This window comes from Tachypleus tridentatus, chromosome 1 (assembly GCF_004210375.1).
Source record: "Tachypleus tridentatus isolate NWPU-2018 chromosome 1, ASM421037v1, whole genome shotgun sequence".
Lineage (NCBI taxonomy): Eukaryota > Metazoa > Arthropoda > Merostomata > Xiphosura > Limulidae > Tachypleus > Tachypleus tridentatus.
In genome coordinates this window covers 65,741,946-65,768,288 of record NC_134825.1, presented here as the reverse complement: position 1 = coordinate 65,768,288, position 26,343 = coordinate 65,741,946, and the positions used below count along the sequence as shown (strand labels likewise).

General features: G+C 32.3%; 1 protein-coding gene across 2 annotated transcripts in view; it reads right to left on the bottom strand.

The window, feature by feature from the left end:
• The window catches only part of LOC143250794 (pleckstrin homology domain-containing family M member 2-like), a 76,167-nt gene that overhangs the window by 24,529 nt on the left and 25,295 nt on the right, over positions 1–26,343 (bottom strand). Inside the window, exons 5-10 of one of the 2 annotated variants that reach the window (XM_076501806.1) lie at positions 25,580–25,678; positions 17,969–18,921; positions 15,436–15,505; positions 7,051–7,206; positions 457–545; positions 21–150 (exon numbers count right to left, since the gene is read on the bottom strand). In XM_076501806.1, the coding sequence (XP_076357921.1) occupies positions 21–150; positions 457–545; positions 7,051–7,206; positions 15,436–15,505; positions 17,969–18,921; positions 25,580–25,678 (1,497 nt within the window). Of the gene's footprint in view, positions 1–20; positions 151–456; positions 546–7,050; positions 7,207–15,435; positions 15,506–17,968; positions 18,922–25,579; positions 25,697–26,343 lie in introns of both variants that reach the window. The other variant, XM_076501797.1, reaches the window with a different exon arrangement.

Here is a 26,343-nt window from a genome sequence, read left to right as displayed (position 1 = left end):
AAATTGAAAAATATCTTTACTTCAGTTTTATTTTCTGCAGCTAAGGTTTTCTTTAAAACAGTTATCTGTCCAGTATAGCTCGTAGGAACACATGGGAGAACTGGAGGTTTTGTTCGTCTAATTGCCAACTCTAAACTAGACATGATGCTCCTAAGATTAGAAAACAAATCAAGTACTATTCGACACAAATGTATATAAAAAAATTCATTTGCAAAAATGATAACAAAATAATGAAATTTAAACTTCAGACAAAAATTGTGTTAATAATATATGGTTCCATTCTCCTGCTTATTTTTCATATGTATGTCTCAATAATGACACAAATTACAAACAATAAAAACTACAACTCAAATATGATGTAACCAAATACCCTTGATGTAAGTATTTTATATTACAAACTGATTTTATTTTTAACAACAATGAAATATAGGTTAAATAATCAATCCCACCAATTACCTTGTCATATATTCACAACCTGTCCAGACAGGAAACTTCTTTTTTCTGTCTCCACTTATAAGCAAAAACCCTTGGTAGTTTAAAAACAACTGAAAAGGTGAAAGGTAATAATTTCCTTACTTTTCAAAAACCTTTTACATTACATATGATTTCTTTTACAAATCCTATGATTGTGCTATTAACTTTTGAAAAGTTATGTTGTTTAATATCTAAGGTTCAGTTGGACCTAAGCACAAAATTACCATTACAGTAAGCTTTGAGTTGAAATTCCAAAAACCAACAGCAATACAACTTTTACTTGGGTTAGCATGAAATCTAAACAACACAAAAATATATGTATTATAGATGAACTATGTCAACAAATCAATAAATTACAAAATTCCATTGTTCTTCAGCATACAAATAAACAATACTAAACAACTTTTTATACAAACAGTGCATCAAAAATGCCAAAGTTTTATTATTCTCCTAAATTCAAGTCACTATTCACCAACATATGATGAGACTACCATAACACTGCAATATTTAACTCAAAGAAAACTGAAAATGTATGTCGTGGGGTCACCATGGGCCCCACCAGATTCCAACACAAATATATCCTAAGAGTAGGTTATTGTTTGAAAATACAACAAACAAGTTATTTAAAACAATTATAAGACAATATTTCTATAAAATAAGGCATTATAAGTAGTCATCAAGAGAACACTTGTTGAGGAATGAAATGTGCAAACATGCTTGCTACAATAGTGTTATAAGCAAATAAACAAGATGATACTGTGCAACTCTGATGGATTATTCTCTAAAACACATAAAGTGAAATAAACATTTAGAAATTTGTTTTGTATGGTATTGGGCAAACTGCATGTATAGTGATGGTCAATGACAGTATAGGGGCTGTATGGACCCTAGATAAATATTATAACAACATTTTCTATCTGCCTGCTTCAAAAACAATAGTGTCATATTGATCCAGAGTTTCTACTTGACAACTACATGAGTTGATATAAATTTGATTACATAAAAAAATATATAACCAAGAAAGTCATTATGGTCCATGTGGACCCCAGATATGCTGATGAGGATTAATTTTATCTCACCAGTAACTGAAACTGGATTATATAAACACATTATATAAATAATTACACTATTACTAACTTCTTTCTTCAGTAAAATGATCTAAAACTAATTTTACCTTGTGATTATCCACACACATTTGTTCAAAGACACATCACCTGCAAAGTTATAATTTTCCTACACTAAAAACGTATTTCCAATAGATACACTATTTCACAGACAGCTGTTCTCATTCAGTGCTTCCCTCTATACGTAAAGAATGTTGTATGCCACAAGCCTTGCACTACTACATTCCCCACAATCATCATGGTTCAGCTGTGTCTCATGTGCAAAGTTATCCTGTAACAAATCTTCACCAACAGGAGTGCGGCACACCCTTCTGACACGTGTCTCTATCTGATTCTATCAAACTATTACTTCAAGTTTTGGCATACAATGGAAGCACCAGTTTTCAGTGGGGAGGACAGGTGAGAAGTGTGAGCAAAAACCTGACATCTGTATGATCTGAATAGTAAATATGTCGCCGTATTGTGAAATGTCCCATTCAAAAACAACCAGACAGGTAGTATCCCAAGGCAATATCATTCTCAGTATATGCAACTCTTCATGGGGTTGAAGAACACAAAGGACACTTGTTAAACTTTGTAGCTCAAAGGATATTATTAAGCTCTAATTCCCAGATAATCTGAATAATTAAGACATCCTCATATTGTGCTGCATGCCACTCAGAATTAATCAGATAGTGTCTTCAGTGTAGTATCATCCTTGGTACATGAAATTCTTTGAGGAGAAGAAGAATACAAAGAACACTTCTTAAGCCTAATCAAATTTTGTAGTACAAAGGACATCACTAAGCTCCAATGTGAAACCCTAACAAGTACATTTGTTAAACTTTGTAGCACAAAAGATATCACTAAGCTCTAATTCCCAGATAATCTGAATAACAGACATCCTCATACTGTGCTGCATGCCACTCAGAATCAATCAGAGAGTGTCTTCAGTTCAGTATCATCCTTGGTACATGCAACTCTTTGAGGAGTAAAAGAGTACAAAGAACACTTCTTAAGCTTAATTAAATCTTATGGTACAAAAAATATCACAAAGCTCCAATGTAAAACCTTAACTTTACAAATCTATCTAAACTTATGTAATTGAACCCAAATAAATAAAAATGATAACATTAATACAAAAAAACCAAAAACAAAATCCTACAACAGCATAAGAATTTATACAGCAAACTGTAATCAAAATGTGTGGGCCCTAAAAACTAAAGACTAAGAAAGGTCAACTCATATAACAATTAAACTCGATATGAACTAAAACTGACAGTTTCTTAGTCAAGTACCACACCTGAAGCCTGCATAATTGTGCTGGAAGTTGGTTGGTTGATTTAGTGTTTTATGGCACAAAGCAGCTAGGCTATCTGTGCCAAACATCTGGTAAAAAGTTAAAATTAAAGTGAATTTAGTGAAATTCATAAAAGGAAATAAAGGTAAAACAAAACAAAGTTTAAAAAAAAACATAAATAGCATAAAACCAATGTTTACATCTGGTCTACAACGTTAAAAGAAAAACTACAGTGATACAAGTTGTAAAGAACTTTCTGTAGCAAATTGTAATTATCATAACTTGCTAGGAAGACTAAAAGGTAAGTACAAAAATCACCTTTAGTCACGTGAAGTTGGCCTTTTCAGTCCTGGTTCTGAGTTATTTAATGTTATGGCCATTTTCGAAAAGTAAAGTAAAAAAAGTTTTAAACAACTGTAGCAAAATTTTAATAATAACTCACCAGGATGACTAGAAGGTAGTTCAAACAGCAGTGTTAGTCACTTGGTTTCGAGTTATTTGACGTTACGGTCATTTTCTAATTGTAAATTAAACTAGATGGACATTGATTCTTAAAAGGAAATCACATTTAAAAAGGTCTAATGTATAAATTAAAAAACACTAAGAAGATTAATGGCCTTTAAGAAACTAAAAACATCTCTAAGGTGGACAGTGTTACCACTGCCAATAACACTAACGTTACAGATAAACCTTGGGAGAAAACATGTTTAAAATAGTTATGACTCTCAAAGCTGGCAAGAAAGTAAAATGTGGCTTATTGTGACCTGAGTGTTACACAGACAACACATTCATGCATCAGTAACAGATAAAAAAAAACAATGAGTTGAAAAACTCTGACCAATGCATAGTCTAGTTAGAACAACTTCCTCTTTCTGATCCTTATGGAAGCAAGACAGACAAAGTCCAATACAGGGTTTTATTTTGAAAAGCTTGTTTTCACTTTACTCATTCCAAGTCAACTGCCAAATGGCATGGAGCTGAGCCTTGAATACAAGACCATAGTCCACGTACAGAACAGGCACAGCGGTGATAGTGCCAGAGCAGATATATTTAGGAAAACACAACCCCAGGTAGAAAGCTTTGGTAAAGAACGAAGTTTCAAAGCATTGAAAGAGGATTCCAGTGACTGAGGACGTGAACAAATGATCATTTTGCATCTTGGGGTGGAAGAAGAAGATGCACCTGAGGAAATGCCCGTACCTGGAACCAAAGGAAGTGGATCTTGGGGTTAGCTGGAACGTATGTTAGGGACAGAGATGGGTGTTGACGTTGATTCATCAACTTCTTTAATCATGGAGGTCAAAAGACTTTTCATTTGATTTGAGAATGATTCTTTTGGAAGCACAGAAAGATTCATCTGTACTCCCTACTGTAGTAGTGGAACGAAGTGCAGCAGCATACGTATGAGATGAAGTGGTGGACAGCAACTTTCGAGCCTTAGGGTAAGTAATGTTATGAATCATTTTCAAATGCTCCACCTCTTTTTCTTCCAACCATTTAGGGCAAGAACAAAAGTAGGACAGGTGAGAGCCATTGCAATTGATGCAACGAGGATTCATTTCACACTCACAGGCATCGTGGTCTTTGCCACCACAACAAGCACATGTCAAGGAACCACAACGTGACATCTTTGAGTGACTGAGCCTCTGACACTGGAAAAACATCTGAGAGGGTTTGGAATGTATGGCCATACCCTGCAATTAAGATAACCTGCCTTGAGGTAAAAGTCAGAGTGAGGTCATTGGTTGGCATCGTAATTCCATCTTTGTGAGTGGAGATGCACCTCACTGCAGAAACTCCTTGGGTGAAAAAACCAATGAGAATCTCTGACTAAGGGATGTTTTTCAAATCCCTCTCAACAACTCCTTGTGATGAATTTAAAGTAGCATGAGGTGTAACCTCAATAGGTATATCCCCAATTGCCTCTGAATGCAACAGGAGTTCACTGTGTTGAGATGTGGATGTTTCCACCAATATTTCACCAGATCGAAGCTTCTTTACTGACTTTGGAGAGCCAGCAAGTCCCTCAAGTTCCTTATGAATGAAGTACAACAAGTGTTACAGATGTTGAAGATTGCTGCTTAGAATCTTCAAGATGTGATCATTTATCTGTGGACTATTTTTCACTATTTAATTTAAGTTTTTATTTGGAGGATCCACAATAACAAAAATAATATTACTGTGCCCAATGACCCCACCCACCATGGAGCCCTATGAGGGGACACATGACAATGCCAAACAAGGACACTGCAGCAATGCCAGGGTTTCATGAGTACTATACCCAAACACCAACATTAGATAAAATTTTCACAACTCCTGTCGAGAACATCCAACACTGGTACTTGGTTGACCCGAGTCCAAGTGGACCAGTCAACTGACCCAAGGGGAACCATCCCAAGGCCGTACATCTACAGAAATTCAAGACCAAAGTGGTGTTTTAGGGTTAGACCCCTCAACCACCAGAATCCTCTCCTCCCCTTCATGGGTCACCATGCATGGCAAACACAAGAGTGGATGTTTAGATCCCAGACGAGGTAAACTGAAAGAACAGAACCTTCCCTGGGAGGTTCCATCACCATGTACAAGAATCCGCACCAAGGGGTGTGCTGGAAGTAAATGGTATCACTTTCAAAATGGAAATATAAACTTTGTGAAAATCACACAAAATATAAGAACAATAAAGCTGTCACTTAAAACCATTAAAGTGAAATGGGGGGGAAAAAAAAGAAAAAAATATTTCCACTTTGCTTGAAAAGGAAAAAGTCTAGATGACAGCACTGCCAAAGAACAAGTGATAGTTTGGTAGAATCTAATAGATGAAGTTATATGGATCATATGAGTTTGTTGTAGTCCTATAGATGGAGGGTTGTCACATAATAATTTATGTGCAAGATGCAGTTTAACTACGACGAGTGTGGAGAACATAACAGTACAAGACTTGTGGAATGTAAAAACAATGTTTTGCATATAGAGGGCAGCACTAAACAAGAATAGCTATCTGTGAAAAGATGTAATTTTTTCTTATGTTATCTATTCTTATAATATTAGCATATAAGAATACAGATATACTCTCCATATTCCAGTTTTAGGCTGTAACACTAGCAAAGTAAAAAGGACTGGTATACTATCCACATTTCAGTTACAGGCTGTAACATCAGGTAACTGTGAAAGATATGCTCTCTGTACCTCAGTTACAGGTTTCAAAACCGACCAAGCATGATAATACATTGTGCAGAAAATTGCTTGGCAACTTATCTAGGATGGACAAAAACTGGCTGAGAATGAGTGAATGTAAAAATTGGTTGTAAAGAGGATGAGCTAAGTTATTGAACAATGTAAACACTTGCCAATCTTTCACATTGGAAGTTTTGATATGTACTAGCTATCAAGAAGTGATAAGACAAAGTCATATTTGAAAGTTAACTTCAATGCTTTTAAACAATACTTCCAAGGAAATTAGAGATCTGGGAATTTTTGTTTTTCATGGCATTTCTTTTGTTGTTGATATTATATTCTTTTAAAGCTACAAAAATACTTCCATACACTAAGAAGTTAGCAAATGATATTCAGCATCACAGTTGGACAATAGTTCTTTTGCAAGCTATGACATTCAATGTAATTAATGATCGTGCCAGAATTACATACTTTGGAATCAGGTTACATAATGTCTTCAGCAGGCAAAAAAAATATACCAAAAGATAGTTTGTTCTGAAAAATAAAATCCAACTCTTTAATCAGTAATAATTCTTTTTTTTTTCACTTACAAAAAACAGCACAATTAATATATAATCTATTAAACTTATACAAATTCTACACTAAATCAATTTGTAAAAATAATTTTTTAATCTTGACTTCAGTGAGATAAGCAAAATTATATAGAGGACAAAAACTTTTGAATTTCACTTGTCCCAAGGACATCACGATTCAAAAATATTTTTTCTCAGCCTGTGATGGGTGTACCTCTATTTCAGATCTAAGATGTAACAAGTAAAGAGATGAAGGGCATTACTGAACATTAGTTTCACTCTTTAACTGGACTGAAATTCATAAACATAGTCTTACTGAACCAGAACAATTAGTTTTATTAAAGATAATGAAGAAATTAAATCCTGAAATCTCATAACATTATTCATTTATTCAGTAATGTTGATATCAAGAATAATGAATCCATACCAACACACAGTCAATTTCAGAATAGGTGAAAGACAGGAGCTTGTGAAATTTGTATACACCAATGCCAGGTTGCAATACATAAAGGCATTTGTTGGTAAGCAAGAGAAATATATGCCGACCAAAACCTTCCACAAATTCTGTAGTGGTTAGAAACATCTATGAAAAAGAAAGAAAACATATTTTTAAAATTCAATTTCTGATCAATTAATTAACAATTTATATCCACATATAAAATGGCATTATGACTTGTGCATTTTATATAAAAACTACTTATATGCTGCATATTTTTGTGGGTATGAGTGTAAAGAATACATTTGATTTTTCAAAAATGCTGTTATGAAAATGTATTGGAATTAAATAAAACATTTAGAAGTAAACAGTATATTAAAACTTGAAAACATACAACAGGATTAAGAGAAAATTATTGATATATAAGTGCAACCTATTCTAAAATAATGTTTATTTGTTTTGTATGAATGAACTGGTACTTTTACTAACATTGTATTTTTCCTATACTAAAAATATATTCCAATAGCTGCCTTTCTTCTCTCATAAGATTAACTATTGTCGTTCAGTACCGCCCTCTATGTACAAATGTTTATTTATGTATGCCACAGGCCTTCTGCTCTTCCCTATTGGAATCAAATGATTTCAACATGTTTCTCATGTAAATCATCATGCATCACTTCTCCACCAATAGGAGCATAACAAACTTAATGCATGTGACTCCTTCTGTATGCTTCTACTGAACAATCACTTCAAGGTTTGGCAAAAGACATAAGCACTGGAAGAAAGTGGGAAGTGTGAGATGAGGGAAGTACATATCAGAAATACATTTTTATTAAGGAAATATTACTTTTGGTACAGCCCTTCCCTAAGCTCAAAAGATTAGCTATAATCCCACGCTGCTTAGGTGGCTGGACCAGTGGAAAGGAATGAGAGAAGTACACCCTTAAAGCATCCAAAGGATACCCCTGGAAATGACAGAGTAGGATCTAAAATCTGATGAAAGGAAACACCTCACTTCTGAACACAAGGTATACTCTTTTTTCCCATTTACGAAATATGGGCAGAAAAGAGTGGAGCACATCCAAGTGGGAGAGAACTGTCATAGAATAGTGATATTAACCATGTAAATACATATATAACTTAATTCCATAAAGTATAAATGTGGGTAAAATAATGTACATGCTCCTAAGTGTAGAGTGACTAGGGTGTGACAGACTGTATTTGGTAAGTCAACTACATCCAAAACTCATGCTGCTGAGAACTGACATCCTTATGGGGATAGGATGAGGATCACACCATCTTTACCTCAAGATCAAGAGACAGGGTGGAATCTGTAATCACTTCAATTCCAAAGTAAGTCCAGTATTAGCTTCAATATATAGATCTAGGGACCCAACTCAGGTAATGAAAAGGATGTCTATATAATATAAATCGACTCCTCCAACACTAAAACTAACCAGAACCATCCAAAAAAAACATTCAAACCCTTCAAATAAAATACAACAAGGGATAGCAAAAAAGACAGAACCATAACAGTTCCCCATACTTTTGGTGTGACCACAACAAGAAGGAATATGATTGAGGAAGGAGTAAAGACAGCTATAAAGATATGTGAGAACTTATGTTGATTGGTTATAATATGAATCCAAAACCCAGCTACAGGGTATCAAGATCCATGTAGGGTCAGGGTGAAGGATCCCAACTGAAAGGGTGAACTGCAATTTGATGTCTCACTCGTTTATGAGTACCTAATGCACACTGGAGGATAGCACATCATGTACACATGCAGAATACCACCACCACCATGCTCTGCAGTAAATGGTTATAGCCATCTTTGTGTGAAACCCATTCAGGAAGGTGCCTCCATGGTTGACCATTGCAGTGAATGGAACTGGAAAGTGATAAAGAGTCCCATACTCCACTAAAAGAAATGAAAGTGAGAACATAGAGAGTCCTGATGAATGTCATCACCTGAGACAGTGCAGTACATGACCAAGAAATCCTATTTTGAAAAATACACCATAACAATTTATTCAATACAAGGCACTGCACAGATGGGCAACTATCCCCTTTTGTTTTATCCAAGTAGTCCATGAGTGGTACAGTCCAGAAACAACTGGGTAGTTACAAATATTGTTAGTGACATGGTGTGTGGTTTCATCAAAGAAAACAACAAGGTGAGGTGAAATGAGAAGAAGGGACAGGTAAGGGTTGAGAAATGGAGAAACAGGAAAGGATAACGGGTGCTATATTGGGCTCTGACTGAGATAAACAATTGGATAGCATACTGTTGTTGTACTAATTCAACTTATGCTTCCAAAGACTCATGGACTGTGTCAAAGATATATAACCACAAAAATGAGGTTATTTTCAAATCCAGAAGATAAAGTGATTGTGAATGGATACAAGTTAAGATTGCTTCATGAACTACAAAGTTACAACAACAGAGAAATCATAAATTTAAAAGCAGAGCCAAAGACAACAAATGAGCTAATGTGGAGGAGAGAAGGGAGAGGATGTCATCAGAAAACCCCTCATGAATTTGGTGGAGAGCCTCAGAGAGGAGAGGGATAGTAGAGACATGCCACAAAAAGATTGTAAGGGTAAGATGAAGGAAGCAAAACTCAAATTGGAAACCAACAATTACTGGTCCACTAAAGGGCAGCCTGCATGATGATATACGAGAGCAAACTGATATGAAGCCAACATATGGGGACATATGCTAATCCTGTCACTTAACTGGGAAGGAAATTGGTCAACATGCACCCAAATATTTGGGGAGAGGGGAAAACCAAATAGGGATAGGAAGATTGGTCATGAAGTAAGGAAAGAAGCAGTTCACAGGAAATAGGAGAAAAGAATAGAACATCATATACCTGAGAAACAAAATTCAAAAGAACATATTAGGCCTAACTGACTCCTTAGGCTGGGCATGAGAAAGTATAGAAAAATAAAAAGGCAAAAAAGATGATCAAAGTTCTGGTCTGCCTAAACAGACTCATCTTGTTTTGGGAGGAAACAGGGCAAGGTCCTGAGATAGAGACTGACCCATGTAATATTCAATCTGAGGAAAAATAAACACATAAATCCCAGCTGGGTCACCAACACCCGAGACATAGCAGTTGTCACAAATATGATTCTCAAAGTTGTAATATGCACTTTAGAATTCATAATGAGGCATAGTCAACTAATAATTGAAAGTATAAGTCACAGTGTAACTTTAATGAACTTTAATTAATGTGAAATTAAGAAACAATCTTAATAGAAACTAGAAGTGAGTCTACTGAAGATGAACAAAAAACTTAAACAAACAGAAAAATAACATGTCTGAGCACAAGCACTGCCAAATGAGAAATGGTGGTTCAGTAGAAGCATATACAGGCAGTCACATGCATCATGTATGTCTCACACCTATAAGTGGAAAAGTGATGTACAATTATTTACATGAGTGGCATGTTGGAATCATTTGATTCCAATAAGGGGGAGTAGAAGTCTGGTATGTGTAAAGAAAAATTTGCATACTGAGGGCAGTACTGGATGAGAACAGCTAATCTTGATAGAAAGAGGAAGTATTGTATCGAAAATGTAATTTTCTTTTTTTGAAATAAAAGTACATTTCTGTTCATTTTTCATCACGAGAAATAAAAGTAACATTTACTCTGCAACTATGAGTTTTATCACTTTCATATCTTAATAATATCATGATAATTTTTTTTTACTATGAACAAGAAGTATTGTTTTAATAATACAAAAAATTTTAATTAATTTACTCTTACAATACTGTATTTCAATTGATATAAGTTGATAATTGTTTTCAGTAAAGTGTGTAAAATAGTAGCTACTAACTTCTATATTACATTTAAACATCAACTGGCTCTTTCCCATAATCATTATAATGTGTATTTTTGGGTAGTTTTGGTAAACTTTCTTTGTGTATATGCACTCAACATATATAATTCCTCTATAATGCAAGACATCATCTAAACTAAATTTTTTCACCATCAAACCATGGTCCTCTTGTCTTAACTTGATGTATAATACTGTTCAAAAATTAGTTAAATAAGCCAGCAGTATGATAAACTTAGGAATGGGGATGAATGGTAAGGTACTATCTAAATATGATCCAGAACTCTTACAGGACTAGTTCTACAAACTCAGAACATGAAGAAGTAAGCAGATACTATAGCACTAACTGATGAATACAAACCTCAAAAAGACAAATTGACCATTCCTTGGAAGAGGTGATCTTATGAAATATGATACATTAATTTCTCCAGTTTATCATAAAGCATAAGAGACAAGAAAATTAGAAGTGGAAATTTCTATGACCCAAAAACACAATCAGAGGTGTAAATTAAACCTTACTATACTACCAGAGAGAAGATGGTAAGGGTCACAACCACAGTGCATAACAATATTCAATTTACAGGAGACCAGAGGAAAAGGCTGGGAACAAGGAAAATGTCCAAGTTCACATGACAAGCATAGTCTGTGAACATTACCTTCTGAAACCACTGGGAAATAAATTTAATTCACTCTTTTGGGACAGATTTTAGATCAAAGGCCATGTCATCGTTTTGTTGACTTGCATTCAAAATTTTATTGAACTACTATTTTACAAATTTATATCAATAACTTTGGAATCAAATTGTGTAGTATAATTCAAACTTTAATATTATATATGACTCAATTTCTTAATTCTAAAGCAAATATTAAAAGAACATATCCAAATATAGTTTTTAGTGCAACACTGTTTAAAATCAGGTGTTTGTAATATCAAAATATTAAGTTTACAGTTTCCTACAAATTAGGAACTCAAATTATTAACGTTATCAACTAGAATGTAAAATAAGAACTTCATATCTTTTTTATTTTGCTGAGATATGGCTTATGTATTGAATCAAACACAGTGGCCCCATTCACCTCTTTCCATTTTTGGAAATGGTCCCATATATACACTTACTACATTATATGACATGTGAATAACCAATCAACAGCACAGAATATACCCAGAGTGGTTTTTCCCTGCCATTTTAATCTTTGAAAAGGCTACAATGTTCTTTTGACCTAAGATTTCATAGAGGTAGGTTGTGTCTTTAATCTGCTCAAAGTTTCATAGTTTTTAAAATCTAAATATATCTTAGTTACTTATGATATTTTGGTCATTCAAATCTAATCTAAAAAAAATTTGTTTCATATCCTGCATATGCAAAATTTTAAAAGGCTTAGCAGCAACCTATGTCCAGCAGCAACCAAGTAGAAAGGTCGTAATGAGAAGAGATAATTGTTTGCTTTACTTCATAATTTATTGTTCTATATTTAAAAAAAAACAATAAGATAATTTATTTCTTAATAGTAATAACATAAATATGTATACATATATATAATGTACAGTAATTGAAATGCAACTATATAATATAAAATATTAGTCCACTAAAATGCAGCCAAAACTGGGAAGACTAAAGGTCAGTACTGGATACATAAGATGAGTGAAAATGCACCTTGTCAATTCAAGTTATATACTGTTAGCTAGGCATGACTGAAAAAGTCAATATAATAATATTGTAGTTATAATATGTGGTCATTCTAGCATGAAAAACTGATAATTTATATTTTTTCCTAATCTTTTTTTTTTAATGGTTACAGGGTTGGTCAAGTAACAGACCCCAAATAGCTAGAGTATAGAAAATAACAAAATATAAAGTCTTGCTTAAAACAAGCATTTGAAATGTATTTAGGAGGTTTTAGAGATTATGAAAATAACATTTGAGAATTTTGGAATAAATAATAGTTTTTTTAATCATAACAAGAAATCACTTTGCACTCAGACAAGTAACAAAACAGACTATTTTCACAAACAAATCTTTAGTAAAAATATTTCACTAAGAAATCTAATTTTTTGTATACAGAATACTTGTAACCTATACTAAAAGTCTTCCAAATTTTCTAAAGATACACATGCTGTATCAAAAGTTAGAGTGCAAATACTTAAAACGTGCAAATGCATAAATGAACTCGTATATAAAACTGAGCCAGTTAACTCAGGAAGAAAAGTTCATTATGTTTATGTAGCATACATCTCAAAGATAAGACAATACTCCTGTCCTTTACCCTTTTGAGTAATGGATATTATGATCTAACTGTAGAAAGAAGAACAAATACAGCAAAAAAAATGAAGCTTATACGAGAGGAGTGAACATCCTTATCTTCAAGATAGTTTTCATGAATAATCTCAAAGTAGCAATAAAAAAAGAAAAGTAATAGAGCACTTCTGAAGTATAAAATTAGTAGTTGAATTGTTCACCTACAAGTATAATAACCAATCATTAAAGCATGCAAGGAAAATTATCTGCTGGACAAACAGAACACACATGTAGTGAGGGAGTTGTAAAAATTATAGAAATTACATACTTATGAATTGCATGTACAAAACTTACATCCAATTTCAATTTTTAAAGCATTTAAATGTTGGGTTGTGAATAAAAATGAAGGAAACAAATTAACTTTCAGAGCACTTCACTAGAAAGAAAGAGCAATCTTGTAGAAGTAAAAACAACAGTTTCCAAAAAATGATCACTAAAATTTTAACTTAGGTAAAGAATAAATAACTACAAAGACTTTCTGGGAAAACGTCAGTATTAAAATACATAAATTATTAATTTCAAAAACTGTGAAATGCAGAAAACCTTGTATAACTTTGAATACATTCTAGAGTTTCAACAAAAAACAAAGAAATAAATACTGCATTAGTGCTAAATTTACTATTTATGTTGCCATGTTTTATGTTCCTTAACAGCACAAAAAAGTATCTTTTAAGTGTAAAATTCTATGCATAAAAATAATGTTAATAATTCTCTTATAGCTGGAAGGAATATTAACATCAAAATGAAATATGTATGCATACAAAACTGAAGACTCTTGTCTTGTAAGTACAAAATTATCCATCAACCTGTAACCTGAAAAATTATGATGAAAGACTGATTTAGAAGGCTGTGATAAAGCATATTTCCAGCTTGGTTTTACCAATGTTCTTGAAATAGAAATTAGCATCATTAGGGTATTGTAAAGTAATAGGGAAGTCAAAACACCAGTATCTTAACCTTGAATTAACTTCAACAAAATAACCATCTGTGATAATCACTTAGTAGGAATCTTTCAGCCAAGACAAAACAGTCAGTCTGTCATCAGGTTATTCACTTCTAATAAGAAACAAGTTCTCAACAGTTCCATTCGTATCACGTTCATGTAGGGATACAAAAAAGATAACCATTGGAACTGTGGAAATTTTGCTTATTGATACACAAGACCATTACAGCATTCATTAAATTGCCTAAAATTGTCAACTCCATTAGGAAGTGTCAGCAAGCATAATACAAGGCATAAATATTCAACAAACTTCCTTCTCTAAATTCAACTTGCCCTAAAATACTGGTTCATGTTCTTTATGGAAAACTTGCACTAAATAAGGCTGAAGATAAAATAAAAAATGAATTATTAACACAACTGAAGATACTCTAGCCAATTTGTCATACATTATCAATGAGGAATCCTAATCTGGAATGCAGCAACATAACCTTTAACCTCAATCTGAAATGAAAATGCAACCAGGAAGTGACAGTATGAGGCTGAACAAATTCAAATGGTTCCACATGATTTAACAGAATTTCAGAAAATGCCATAAAACTAATACAAAAGGTTAAAAATAAAAACAAATTATTTGACAATTCAGAATCTTGGTTTTAATGAAAAGCAAGCAAACACTAAAGCCTTGAGCTTAACACCTTAATAGCAAATATTCTACTGGCTTTTTTGAATGAAGTGTCAAATGAAGCACAGAAAGGAAATATGGAAATCCCAAAATCAGCCACTGATTTTACTGTAAAATATAAATTCATGCACAAAAAAAAGGGATCCAGAACCACACAAACATAATATACATGTGTTACAGAGGTTACGAAACATTTTCAGCATTGTTACAGGAAGCAGAATAATACAATTCTTAAAGCTTTTTTTGGTGTTTTTTTTTTTGTATAATAGCATGGGACTAAGACATTTATCAAATTTATATTCATACTACTATTTGCTTACTCTATGCATATGGTATACATAATAAGATCCATTCATATTATTGACATAACTTTTTTTTTTAAAGTTATTCACTGTCTTTAATATTTTTTTATTTTAAACTTATAATACAATATAAGAAACAACTGTGACTGTTTCCTCATAGGTTTTATAATAACTAAAAAAAATACAGGAATTAACAATTTTACACACTTAAGAACACAATTTTTACAGATTCTAAACACTGAAGCAATTTAAAGATTAGGCTCATAATCCAATATTTATTTTTGAAAATGTTTGAAAATATTTTACCTTGTAAATCATTTCGTCATCATTTTCAAAAACTTCTAGCATCAGGAACAGAAGAGTATTACTGTCTAATCTAGAAAATTGTAATAATCAGCATTAACATTCTTAGAATTAAATCAAACACAGAGGTTCTCACCTCAAATTTTGAATTAAAAGTTACTGTTTGTGTCAGAAAAGAGAGTTCATTTTCTATTTCCTTCTGTCCAACATCTTTCCATTTATACACTATATGGTTCATCATCTATATCTTGTGAATAATACAGCTATATGTTTTCACATAATTACTGCCTCCCATCAACATAGACTATCTCTGAATGCTCTCACCTAGAATCTACATATTTAGTGATATGAAGAGAACATGATCAGTTGAAATGAAGTAAACATCTCTTTAACTTCCATTTTAAATCTAAAATGTTAATTTCAAATACGTCTACTATAACTTTAAATTACAGCCCAACATAATTGTAGAGGCAAAATTGGAGAAAGCAGAGGCATCTGACACTCCCTGAATGAGAGTAAGTGAAGTACTATATATCTATGATATAACAGACCATGAAGAGGGTGACAAAGGTCTAGTATTCCAAGATCAATGTGTCTAATTCACATTTTAGATTCATATTAGTAAGTCAAATGTTGGGAGTAATACAAGCAACATCACTGCATGGGAGACCCGTGGCTAGCTACAAAATAACATATCAGGCAGTTAGGACTTGATGTGGTGAGGCATTCTCAGTAACTAACATTCAAACCCACTGTGTGAAGAATCTGCCCCACAATAGCAATCATGATCAAATGAAATGAAAATCACTGCTATGAAACAACTAAATATAAGACCAAACAGTGATAAGGAATCTTATGTAATGCTGAAAATAAGCATGATAACATAAATGACGTAATATAAAACTGCAACTGTTACTTACTGTTAATATTACTTTCAGTAACCTGTAAACATTTCAATGTTTAAATATTTTAGACAAGTGATTTGAAGTATATAACTGAAACACATGGACTAACATGAAAAACATTTTGTTACATGTTTTAAAGAGTAGTTGTGATTGTCACTAATGTTATGTTAATTAAACAAATGGTCAACACTCATGCAATAATTGGTGGGTTACAATTAACATAACCATAACTATGTCATTGCCTTGAGAAATATTTTATTTCCTAAATAAAATCTTTCACCTATGAACTTCTATAAATCTGAAGAAACAATGATCATGCAAAAAATCTTAGTAATTTTAACATCAATAAACTTTTAGCACTGCTTGTCAAACAATGTTTTTGGACTTTTTTTTACTTTTATTCCCAACATAACATTATGTACACAATTGGAAAATCATTCATGATTATCTGAAACAAAGATATTTTTAAGAGTTTAAAATTCTCACCTTTTTTTCGAGAGAGAATTCAGGCAATAAAAACTACATGAGACTTCACAAGTTAAATAAAAACAAATAACCTCTCTATAACAAAGAGATCATATACACACACACACACTACCGAATTACACAAATCACTCTTTATTAGTGAGTAAAGTTAATGTTTCTGTTCTAAACTGTCTGAAGGCATTTTAAGAGTTTACTTGTTACAAAAATGGCAGCTTGTATTGCAAATTTCAGTGAATATTTCTTAAAGTTCTTAAAATGTAAAGTTTTTTTTTCATGTATGGTTTACATGGATTATTGTTTTATTCAGATTAAACAAGGAATCACATTAGTTTCTTATGTTCTCTGAATGAAACACTTAAAACTGATTTCACTATGTCACTAAATAAAGGCTTTCCTCCAGGATAATGCCCTATATATTATTTATATTCATATAAAAAAGGGGGAAAATCTTCAATCTCTTTGAAGTTCTAAACTTATGAGTTCAATGCTCATGTGTCATAGTTATTCCAGGTAAACATATTTATGTTACAGAAAACATATTACTGATAAATTATATTTCATAGTTTTCTAAAATTATTTTACATGTACAAGAAAAATATTTAACCACACCTATCTACCTATACATAAAATTATAACCCAAACAATGGTGAATATTTTCTCAGTTGTTAGTTAGTGTAGGATAAAAGACTTCAATGTTTTACCCTACAATGATTTTATTATTGAATGCTGAATTTTAGTCTTTCTATATGGTCTACTGAAAGATATTAATATATGAATACTTAACTAGCATTGCTAGTATAATTCAACCTATTTTACTATACAATGTTTACAAGATGGAACACAATTCAATTTATACAAGACCTCATTAAAACTCAACTGCCTGAACAATAATGAAAGAAAATTATTAAATCATGCCTGAAGTATTACAAAAACACATTTTTAATGTCAAATAAAGCACTTCATTTAAAAACAAAAGTTGCATATTGATGATTTAACAATGCATTCTAATCTTTTTAAATAGAAATGCAAGAAAATTATTTAATTAGCTATACTGATTTCCAGGCTGATTTTTAGTTCTATTCAAAGTACATATCTTACTCTGACTGGTGTTAATAGTAATGAATGTTTTTATAAAATATTTTTACCTGAGATCTGACTGTGATCCAATATCTTTCATATTTAACAGTTGATTCTGAAACATTTCTGTACAATCTGTATCTTTTCTTTCTTCAATTGGAGAGTTCTTAGCTGTTTCAATTTCTACTGTTTCAAAACTATCCTCTTCACAGGGTTGAAAAGCAGGACTAGATTTCTTAAAATAGCCAATCTTGTTTACAAAAACATTGTTGAAATCATATATAGATGTTTCGGTGTCTTCCAATTTTGGAGAATCTAGTTGTAGTGAAAGACTACACAAACTTTCTTGGTGTTGTTCATTAGTTCGAGGTGTTTCTTCACCTTCAGGGACTCCTCGTTCTTCCATCCAAACTTGGGTAGAATCTTCCTGTCTTCTTATTTTTGTTACTAAACCTTCCATGTTACATGGTTCTGAGGGTGTTAATAACTCATTATCAAAATGAGAAGGAATTTCAAGTACTTTCAGGGAATTACTTATGTTCTTAGTTTGCTCAAAGTCATCATCCAACTCCAGATTAGAAGGAGTTTCACAACACATCCCAGAATCTCTACTGTACCTGTTACAAGAAATGCCATTTTGTTCCTCTCCTGGCTTATGCTCAGCGAGTATATTTTGTTTCTCAACAGTAGGAATGAGATCATTACCATTATAACCAATTTTGGATATTACTTTCTTTCGTCTGCGAACAACTTTAGTGCGTATTATTTCAACATCAGTGGTGTCAGAGGAAGCAGCATCACAATTAAGAAGATCCATATCAATAATATGTTGTATCCTAGCCCTTTCCTCTGGAGGAGTTGCTTTTGGAGTAGCATTGTCATCCATCTCTGCATGGACCTCAACTTCTATGACTTCAGCAACATCATTTTCACAAGTAACTTCAACAGCATTCTCTGGGCATACAACACCTGAATCAAACTCTTGGAAACTTCCCAATGAACTAGAACTAGGCATTGTTCCCTGACAAAAGAACAGCATGTTGAAACAGAAATTACTAACAAGAAAGTCAAAGCAATTTAATTAAACTACAAGTAGAATATGTCAAAAATTTGACAAAAAATCTAGAGTTGAGATATTTCATTAAATTCACATTATTATACTTACTGCACAAAATCTAATATTTAACTACTAAGTTATGTCCTTTCTATAAGTTCTTTTAAAACTAAAATCCATCTCTGTGAGTACTTACCTCACATCCAAAGACTTTTAATTCACCATCCATGTTTTTACACTTGTTAACAGAATTCTCAGAATTAAAGAAAATATTAAATTTGTAAACACAATTTTTAGAAAATTACACAGAAAACCTATTCAAAACTAAAATAAAAACAAAATATGCCCAATCCAAGTGTATTTTCTCTAAAATATAAAACTTTTATATTTTTTCATGAGCATAAATAACAAATAATACTCTGAGACTGGGGTTTTAAAATATCATTTTAATGCTACAACATTAAATGAAAATTGTGATTTAAACACTTTAGAGTAGAAAAAGTTTTTTGTTACATTTTAAGAACACATACATATAAAAGTTAATACACATCAACAAGTCATTCTTAGTAGACCTAACATCTACATACAATTTTTTTTGCCTACATCTTTTTCTCTTCTTCTTCTTATCTATGTTTATACACAATGAATAAACATTCATTCTCTTAAATGATGTTATTTTGGTAGTACAGCACAACAAGATTACAAAGCACATAAAACTGTGGTATTTCAAGATGTGATCTAAAACTAACAATTATCAAATCTGTATTGGAAAGGTTCTTTATAAAATTTCTTCTAAGCAGTATTTTAATACCTACACTTTCAGAAATAAAAAAATATCTTAACCTATCAAATCACCATACACTGAAAAGAGCTAATATATATAGATGACCTTGAGAAAAAATTATCTCATCTGAGTGCAACCTCTAAAGTCAGACATCTGCTTTCCCAAATTAAATTATCGTAAAATACTTCCCTTAATTTCAAAATGATAAATGGCCTCAATGAATTTAATTTTAAGTACACTTGCCCAATTACTTTTAAAAGCTGAAATATTTCACTGTCCAGCTACAAGATTATAATTCTTCAGTTTTCAGAAACATATTTCTAAAGGAATTATATATATATATATATATATATTTTTAAATGGTATCACATTCCACAAAACAAAGTGTGCAGTTCATACACTTCTTATGGCAACATACTTCTCTGATAAAACCACTTTCAAAAAGCTTGTTCCCTTCATCAAGATGACATGTTTGATAAAATACTTACTGTGATCAGTAGTAGCATCAATATTTAATGCACTTTTACTAAACATAACTTGATTTTATTACATGGCTATAGTTAACATTTTGTGATACTGAAGCATACCTGATAAAACTAAGAATAATTACACACCTGATACATAACAAAATATTAGTAATAACTATTAAAATCTGTAATATTTAAGCATTTAAGTTGACCTGCAAATTAAATTACTTTATTAAAGTGAGATCAAAAACTATTTGAAATTTAAAATGTGAAAATTAGTAACTGACAGTTATCTCAATCCTTCAAAGTTATAATTTTCCTGCATCAAAAATGTATTTCTGACAAGTAATTACTTCCACTCACAACTCACATGCATAACTATTCTCATTCAGTGTTGCTATCTACTTGCAAAACATTTTTTTGTTTGTCACAAGCCTTTCACTCCCACACATCATGCACATCATATGATTTGACTGATTCTAGTATGCAAATTATTATGCAACAAACTTCCATTAACAGTAGTCCCACACACCTATATTACTGCCTCTATGTTATCTGTCCAACTAGTTTAGGCAGAAACATAAGCACACCAGTTGATAGTGGGGAGGAAGGTTAAGAAGTGTGAGCAGAAGCAGAAAGACTTGACCAGAATGAGACAAATGATCAAAATCAACTTGGGAAGAAGACTGATGGAATAAGAAAAACTAAACTTTTATACTGGATTTAATCCTGCCTGAACACACCAACAGCCAGAGATGATGAGCCAGAGAACAACAACAACCAAAAAAAACAAACAAAAAACAGAGGTAACTTGGAATTAAAAAAGGAAGAGAAGTACCCCACAGGAGACAAATCTTCAGTGTGTGTGTTGGGACTGGAAAGGCAATCAGCAAGGAAGATGAAAGCATCCAGAACATGACAGTCCAGGAGACACATGATAAATGTGTGGGTTCAAAAACTGATCCACTTCCTACCACAAAGTGAACCTGAAGAAATCCCTCTTTGGAGAGTGATAGAAGCCACTACTGTCAAATAGTCAAAATGGAACATAAGTGTACCAAGGTGTTAGCATGGTAAGATCTTTCATTCATAAACCACTGTCCTGAAGCCTCCTGCCAATCAACCCATGAACCACAACTTTGGAGGTGAGCATCAAGGAAGAGAAATAAATTCAAACAACTTAAGGAGAAAGCAATAAACATGACAACCTAGGAGATGTGTTTAATCATTAACACAATCAAAGATGGAAGGAGGAAAATTACAAAGATAATCCAGAGGAACACAACCAAGAGATCATGAGTCATGTAGCTTCCCCAGAATAGATTGCCATGTGCCAAACCCAAAGAGAGAAGTGCTTCTGTGGAAGGTCCTCTACTTAGAGTTTTCTCTATCCATACCAGCCATTTTTACATATATATTTTTCTATAGAAGCTACATTACCAAAGCATTAGAACCTTGCTAATGGCAAGATAGTTAACCATAATGGTATGGATAACAGAAAAATCCATTGAGTGGATTGAAGGAGAAGAATGGATTGTCCCAATGGAGATGGGTGTTTTAAAAGACAAACTGTAAATATACAAAATTGTTAAGTAGGTAACACAAAAGACTTACCCCACAGGAAAATCCAACCACCAAAGCTGCTTGAGTAAAAAGCAGATGAGAATGACTGCCTCATTTAGAAGGAGCTAACCTTTAGTCACATGTCCAAATACTGATGTTTGTAAAATCCCTCAAAATGCAGTAATTGGATAAAATGTTCACCACCTGACAAAATGCATATGGAACTAAAGCAAGTCTGAAGAGCAAGGCAAAGCTGGGACCGAATCACACATTAAAATGAAAAATAAGAATGTGTGCTGCATTTTCACTCCTACAGAAATTGCCCACATGATTTTGATTAAAGGCTACATGTTAAAATGGAGAAAAAGAAGAATCAAGAAATAATGGAGGCAGGTCCAATTGATCCAGAACTCCAATCAGCATAAAGCATATATGAAGAATGTAGAATCCATAGGTAAGAAAGGTAAAGAACAGGAAGATGCCAAAGACAGAAATGAATAAAGATGGCAATGCCTCAAAATGAAACAAACAAACAGCAAAAAAAATAGACTGTAAGACTGCAGACACTTCATATGTTGCTAAATGCACAGGAATAACTCCAAAACATGGAACGATGAAGAAAAAGAACCAATGGCAAGTCTCTATTAGAAATGGATGGTAAACAAACTTGGTACAAGACAATGTACCACCCCAGAAGATCCATAAAGCAAAGAAGTCATGTGTAGAGGGGAAAAACCAAATATGGCAAATGCCCCACCCCAACAAGGAGGTATCTATTAATATCTCCTAGATACAAGACAAACTCCTACACAAGGGAGAGTAAGGTAGACATTTCCTGTATGACAAATAATAAGGTAAGATGAAGCTGGAAAACCAGGCAGAATATAAAATGGATAGGATTAACAGAGACCATCTCTACATAAAGGCAACAGGAATTCTAAGTGCACAGAATCAAGAAAAAAATAATCTGTTTGATGATTATGGTGAGACAAAATGAAACTAATCCTGTTTATGGCAAGACATGCACATAGCCTCTCACAAAAAGAGAACAAAAATGCTCATCATGAAAATAATGTATGGAGAAAGAAAATAAAATGATACTATGAAACATGTCTAACAAAAGACTTAGATATGCCTAGCAGATTCCATGGAGAAAGAGAAGGAAATGATACTATGAAATGTTTAAAAAAAAAAACTTAGACTGGCCAAACAGATTCCATGGAGAAAGAGAAAAAAATGATACTATAAAACGTTTTTTTTAAAAAAAAAGACTTAGATTGGCCAAATAGATTCCACAGTAAACACCTGGGAAAGTGAGCCTCAATCATACTGAAGAAAACTGCCAATATCTAGGTCATCCTGAACAGATTTGGCAGTTGTAGGAGGTAGATGAGAAATGTCAGGAGAAAGTAAGATGGATCCTAGCCTCATGAGTCCTTATAAATTAAATTAATTGTAAGAAGTATAAATTATAAAGAATTACAAAATTGAAATAGTCAATATAATGTAAATTTAAGAATGTGTGTAGTAATATTTAACATGATTATCAATTTACGTACAAGATAAACTGTAGGTAAACAGAAAATAACAAAGACATTTGTTAAGTCTTATAGAATCGTGCAGGACAAAGTATATCATTAAGTTCTAATTTAAACATTCTAACTATGTACAAAATCAAGAGAAGTTAGTACCAACTCCAGCTTCAGGAATCCACACCAACAAAGTTAAAATATGTAGAAGTATAAAAGACAAATAATAACACAAATAAAACAGATGTTTTAATTATGTGTGTATTGATGTGTGTTTGAAATACAAAGTTTTGAAGAAAAATGATATAATTAACCTTATTTATAGTATACCAATATGATGAATTGCAGATAATCCTAAATTGACAAAGACCCATGTTAAGCCTAATCTATTGTTATAGGACAAAGAATAGAAGTGAACTCTAATCTCAAACCTGAACTTGACTATGAATATTGGTCAGTCTAACTAAATTTGTGGTACTAAACACAAATAACTGTAAACATATTCAAAAACCTTAAGAGTATAGTCTTTTCTTTCCAAAAGTAGGCAGACCATATTTCAAAATGTGTGGGCCCCAGAGCTCACGACTGGGTTCAACAAAGATCAGTTCACTGGATGATCAATCTTCAAGTGAAGTAAAGGCAATAATTCCCCAGCAAATGACTACCACCTAAAGACTGTGTAGATGTGTGGATATAAGGTATAACCTCAAAAAAAGTAACTTAAAATTCTGAATTCATAACTTAAAATGAATAACTAAACACAACTGTATTGGCAGAAAGAAATAAAAAATGGAAAAAAAATTTGTAATGAAGTATTAAGTTCTGTAATTGAGTAGAAATATAAAATAGTTCAACCTCAGAATAAGTTGCAAATATCACTATTGTATAAGAAATAACAAACTTGTCATGAGAAATTGAAACAAGATATAAGAAAATAACATAAAACATCTGAAGAGAGAACAATCTATATGTTTGAACATGAGCACTGCCAACAATAAGTGACAGCTGAGTAAAACGTGGCACTGTTCTTGGTGGAGGTTTGTCACATGATAATTTGCATGCAAGAATAAGTTAAACTATTCAAATTAAAAGCTGCATCGGAGTGAAAGTCCTGTAGCATGAAAAAGTTTTGTAAATAGAAGGCAACACTAAACAAGAATAGTTATGTATGTGAGTAGAAGTAAGATACCCTATCAGAAACTGACTCATTACTGTGACATTAAACCATTCTATAATTTGACCTGTGATACTGTAATTATCTAGAAACACAACTCTGAATTTGTGCCTTTAATTAGTCCAGGAATGTCAAAAACTGAAATATCTTGAGAACAAAATTCAGAAGCCATGCTTGCCTGAGATAAGGGTATTGCTCTTCATTTAATATGACATTAATGCAGTAAATATGTCCACACTCTAAAATTTTCAGTTGTTTATTCTAGGTAATTGGTTAGCTACACAAGTATTCACAGTTCACTACCACACTTAATACAGACTCATTGATAGGACAGTGAATAACATTCAACCTAAGTTCCATAGAAACATAAAATCCTTTTAAAACATAAAATGACTGAGCCATAACATTTCTAGTTAAACTTAGTACCAAATTTTGAGTTCCTCTGGAACTAAGGTTAACTGTTGCTTACAAAATATTGTTAAAAATATGAGTAAAATGTGATGTTAATAACAGATGAAAAAAAATCAGACTTTTGTACAGAATAAATTAAAGAATAAATAATAAAGATAGTACTTTCAAGAAACAAGTTACTAAGTCACAAAAACCAGTACATTACAAGCCTTTTCCTCAGCTGTTAGTTCCTAGGAGAACAAAATTAAAACCAAACTTTCAACTAATTTTAAACCAGTAGATAAACCAACATTAACAAAACCAAGAAAAAATGGAAACAAAATAAGCCATATTATACCAACAATTACCTCTTGTAAATAAAACAGTTAAATTACTTCTTCAAAAATCAAATGTTATAAAAAAGGTGAATGTTGATAAACATTGTGCTTCTCTATATATAAACATAGAAAAAGACATATACCCCATATCTCTTTGATGCTAACTGATAGTTGGTTGATTTTTTTTATATCCAACAACACAGTTCAACATATTGCAAAAAGTGCGCGTTTGTGGTTGAAGGTGTTTCATTATTTCATGGTGTTGGTGAAATAATGTACTTAACTTTCAAGCAAAAACAACAAGTTCTCAAGTTTCATTTTCTCCAGGAGTAATAAAAAATGTTTTCATATTATTCACACTGTTTATGTACAAACTGTACCTCTGAGTCCATGTCCAGGCTCCATGATGATGCTGAATCTCGTTTTTTCACTTTTCTTTTTGAGGAAAAGAACTCTGGAGTGTCAAGACTAAGCATGTCCTGTAATTTATGGTTTTGCTTCAAAAACAGAATGAATGACTGTCACGTATATTTACAAAATTTTATATTAAAAGGAAAAAAAAGCTACACACACACACACATATACCTTGTGTGGGTAAAAACAGCAGATTTTAGATACAAAATATTTTTGTTGAAATATAGTTGTGATACGAAATCTGGATTTTAAGGAAAAGGTGAAGTGTTTACATAAAATAAAAGTGTTAGTCTTTGTATTACTATAATAAAAATAAAACTGATGGTATATTCAGCTAAGTGTGGATTTGTACACAAATGTTTGTTTAAATAAACTAGCTATAAGAATATTATGGGCAGAATATATTTTCACACACAAAAATTAAATTCAAATAAAACAAAGTTTTTGATGGAAAATAAATGTGAAACTTAGATGTTCTTTTAAGACCAACAAGACTTTATTTAAAACCAACCACGTGGAAACCATGTACCAGATGGATTCTGGATATAAAAGCAATATTTATAGGAAGTCAAGAATAAGAACTCTTGTGGAAACAGTAATGTAATTAAATGTTTAGTTGATTTAGATATTACAGAAATTCAATCATTTTTTGAAGAATGTTTTGGTTTAAAATTGAACATAATGATAAAAAATATAATTAATTTTTATTTTATTTTAACTTTCCTCAAAG